This window comes from Clupea harengus, chromosome 8 (assembly GCF_900700415.2).
Source record: "Clupea harengus chromosome 8, Ch_v2.0.2, whole genome shotgun sequence".
In the NCBI taxonomy this organism is placed as follows: domain Eukaryota; kingdom Metazoa; phylum Chordata; class Actinopteri; order Clupeiformes; family Clupeidae; genus Clupea; species Clupea harengus.
Window position 1 is genome coordinate 20,977,974 of NC_045159.1, and position 2,500 is coordinate 20,980,473.

At 45.9% G+C, this 2,500-nt stretch overlaps 1 protein-coding gene across 1 annotated transcript in view; it reads right to left on the reverse strand.

Annotated features, from left to right (window-relative positions):
• The window catches only part of LOC105890441 (F-BAR and double SH3 domains protein 2-like), a gene marked incomplete at its 3' end in the record, with an annotated part of 22,060 nt that overhangs the window by 2,128 nt on the left and 17,432 nt on the right, over positions 1-2,500 (reverse strand). The window contains exons 13-16 of the mRNA XM_031572723.2: positions 2,256-2,408; positions 1,481-1,612; positions 738-821; positions 1-23 (exon numbers count right to left, since the gene is read on the reverse strand). The exon at positions 1-23 is cut by the window's left edge and continues 173 nt beyond it. Coding sequence (XP_031428583.1) covers positions 1-23; positions 738-821; positions 1,481-1,612; positions 2,256-2,408 — 392 coding nt within the window. The remainder of the gene's footprint in view (positions 24-737; positions 822-1,480; positions 1,613-2,255; positions 2,409-2,500) is intronic.

Sequence of the window (2,500 nt, forward strand, 5' to 3'; positions counted from 1 at the left end):
ACCTGACCCGCCCTGTTTTTGGCCTGGGTGGACACAGACACGTGAGCAAAGTACATGAGCAACACAGGTATAACACAGCCTTCAAAAGAAAACAAGCAAAGACCCAAAGTTATGTTTATATTATATTTACATTTATATTAAAGTAACAGTGTGCAATGATTTGCCACTTTTTGATGTATGTTTTAATAGGCAGCTAGTTTTGGTGTCATCCTTAAATTCATGTTGATAGCATATGGTCATGTGAAGGACAGATAAACACACTTGTCATTCCAGCTAGCCATCCAGGCAAAGCACCATGGAATTCGAAACACTATGTGGTCTGAGCCGGACCACCCAATGAAAATGTAAGAAAAGCTTTAATGGAATGAAATCGTCAACTATATCGATTAGCATATTAGCAAGCTCTTATCAGTGCCAGCTGTGCTGTTGTTGGTGTTTGCAAGGTTTCTGCATGCCTTTCATGTAGTTAGCTTGCTAGTTTTAGACCAAAACTCCTAGCGGTGGTTTAACCAAAAGTGACTGATGTTACAGGTAAGGTATACATTTCAGTAGGTGAGCTCCCTGGGATTTTAAACCTACGACCTTGGGTTTATTAGCAACGTCCTCTATCAGCTGAGCTTAGGGAACAGCTACATGTCATGACTAAACTCGTGTATGGAGACTTCTGCATTTTTCTTTTGGAGAAAAAGACATGTGGAGATTTTTGAAAAGATTTATGTGGAGGTTTGTGACGCCACCTTGACCCAGTCCTCCATGTCCCCGTCGTCGATGACCTCTAGCACCTCCTGCTCCTCGATGGTCAGCTCGTCTGGCTGGGAGGCCTGGAAAGAGGAGAGAGACGGTTAAGACGGCTCAACAGGGCATGAACTTCACCAACGGCACCGGAGGGAGGGTTAAGACGGCTCAACAGGGCATGAACTTCACCAACGGCACCGGAGAGACGGTTAAGACGGCTCAACAGGGCATGGACTTCACCAACGGCACCCCAGCCATGGCTGTGTATGCCCCTCTGTCTGGTCTTGATGCCCATGGTCACAGTTTATAAAAAATACAAATAAATGACCCACCAAAGGCCAAGTGTCTTTGCCTCTAAAATGACCCAAATCCAAGGCCTGCTGAAGCCACATACACATAAGACAACAAGGGTCTACTACTACTACTACTACCACTACACAATACTATACTACACTGCCATTCTGAGTGGAAGCTGTATCCTGGCAGAAATTCACACATTGAACCCATGGAGGAGAATAAAAACAAAATTACACACGGCCTGGAAAAGTTTACAATTCCATGACTTTTTCCAGGATTTCCATGGCCGTGTGAACCCTGTTTACACCATAAACAACGTTACTGGATATTTCACTGAAACGAGAATCGGTGAGTTTTTGGCGTGAGATAAATTGAGGTGACTGGATTTGTTTTTTCCATGCTAGCGTGACCCAGGAAGTAAAAGCGTGAGAGTTGGCCCCGCTGGTACCTGGTAAGAGTAGAGCACTTTGCAGGTGAGCGGGTAGCTCCTAAGGGTGCTCGACGGACTGGAGCTGCTGTCGTCCAACACCTCCATGTCCTCTGTGTCCTCATCGTCCTCTCGCTCCAGATCAGCAGTGCCCTGTGCACACACACACACACACACACACGCGCGCACGCACGCACGCACGCACACACGCACACACACACACACAAACACGCACGTTCGCACGCACACATGCACAAACACGCCATACAAATTACATTTCAGGAAATAAGCAAACAGATGTGTTTTAGCTAAGTGGACAATTGTTTAGAAGCCTGTCTGAACAGAAATGCCACAATGGGACGGATAAAGGTCCTGTGTTCATAGTTTCCTCTTTGCCTGAATGGCCTGTTTTACAATTAGATTGGCTCTAGCGACCATCGTGGTACATTACTGCCACCTACTGGATTTACATGTTCTTTATATTTCAGGCAGAAACAGAACAGAAACTCACTTGTTTGGTGTTGTATGGATATAAGTTAGCAGAAATATCTCATTTCTATAAGCCTAAACACAAATTGTAGTTACCTCCATGGTGATGCTGACTTGATACGTTTCTTCAAAGAGACAAGCTTAGTTTTAAGATTGCGCATACTTTCTCTGGATGTAAAGGAGTGAGTTATTCTGACATTTTGAAACAGGGATGCCGTTCTCTCTCCTTTCTAAAGAACAGTGGGAAGTGCCAGTATGTAGGTAGTGCGTGTGCTATCCACTGAGCTGTCAATCATTGGTGACTCACGGAGAGCGCTGCATCGTGTGCGTTGAGGGTGGTCCATCGCTCGTTCTCCAGCTCCTCCATCACCTGGTTCATGGCGCTCTTGAGCCAGGTATCCACAGTAACGCCCACATCCCTCAGCATGTTCAGACGAGCTTCAGCCTTTAGCTTCACCGTCTGCAGGAACAGCAGTCACACAGCATTACACACACACACACAGGCACACACACAGTATTACACACACACACACACACACACACACACACACA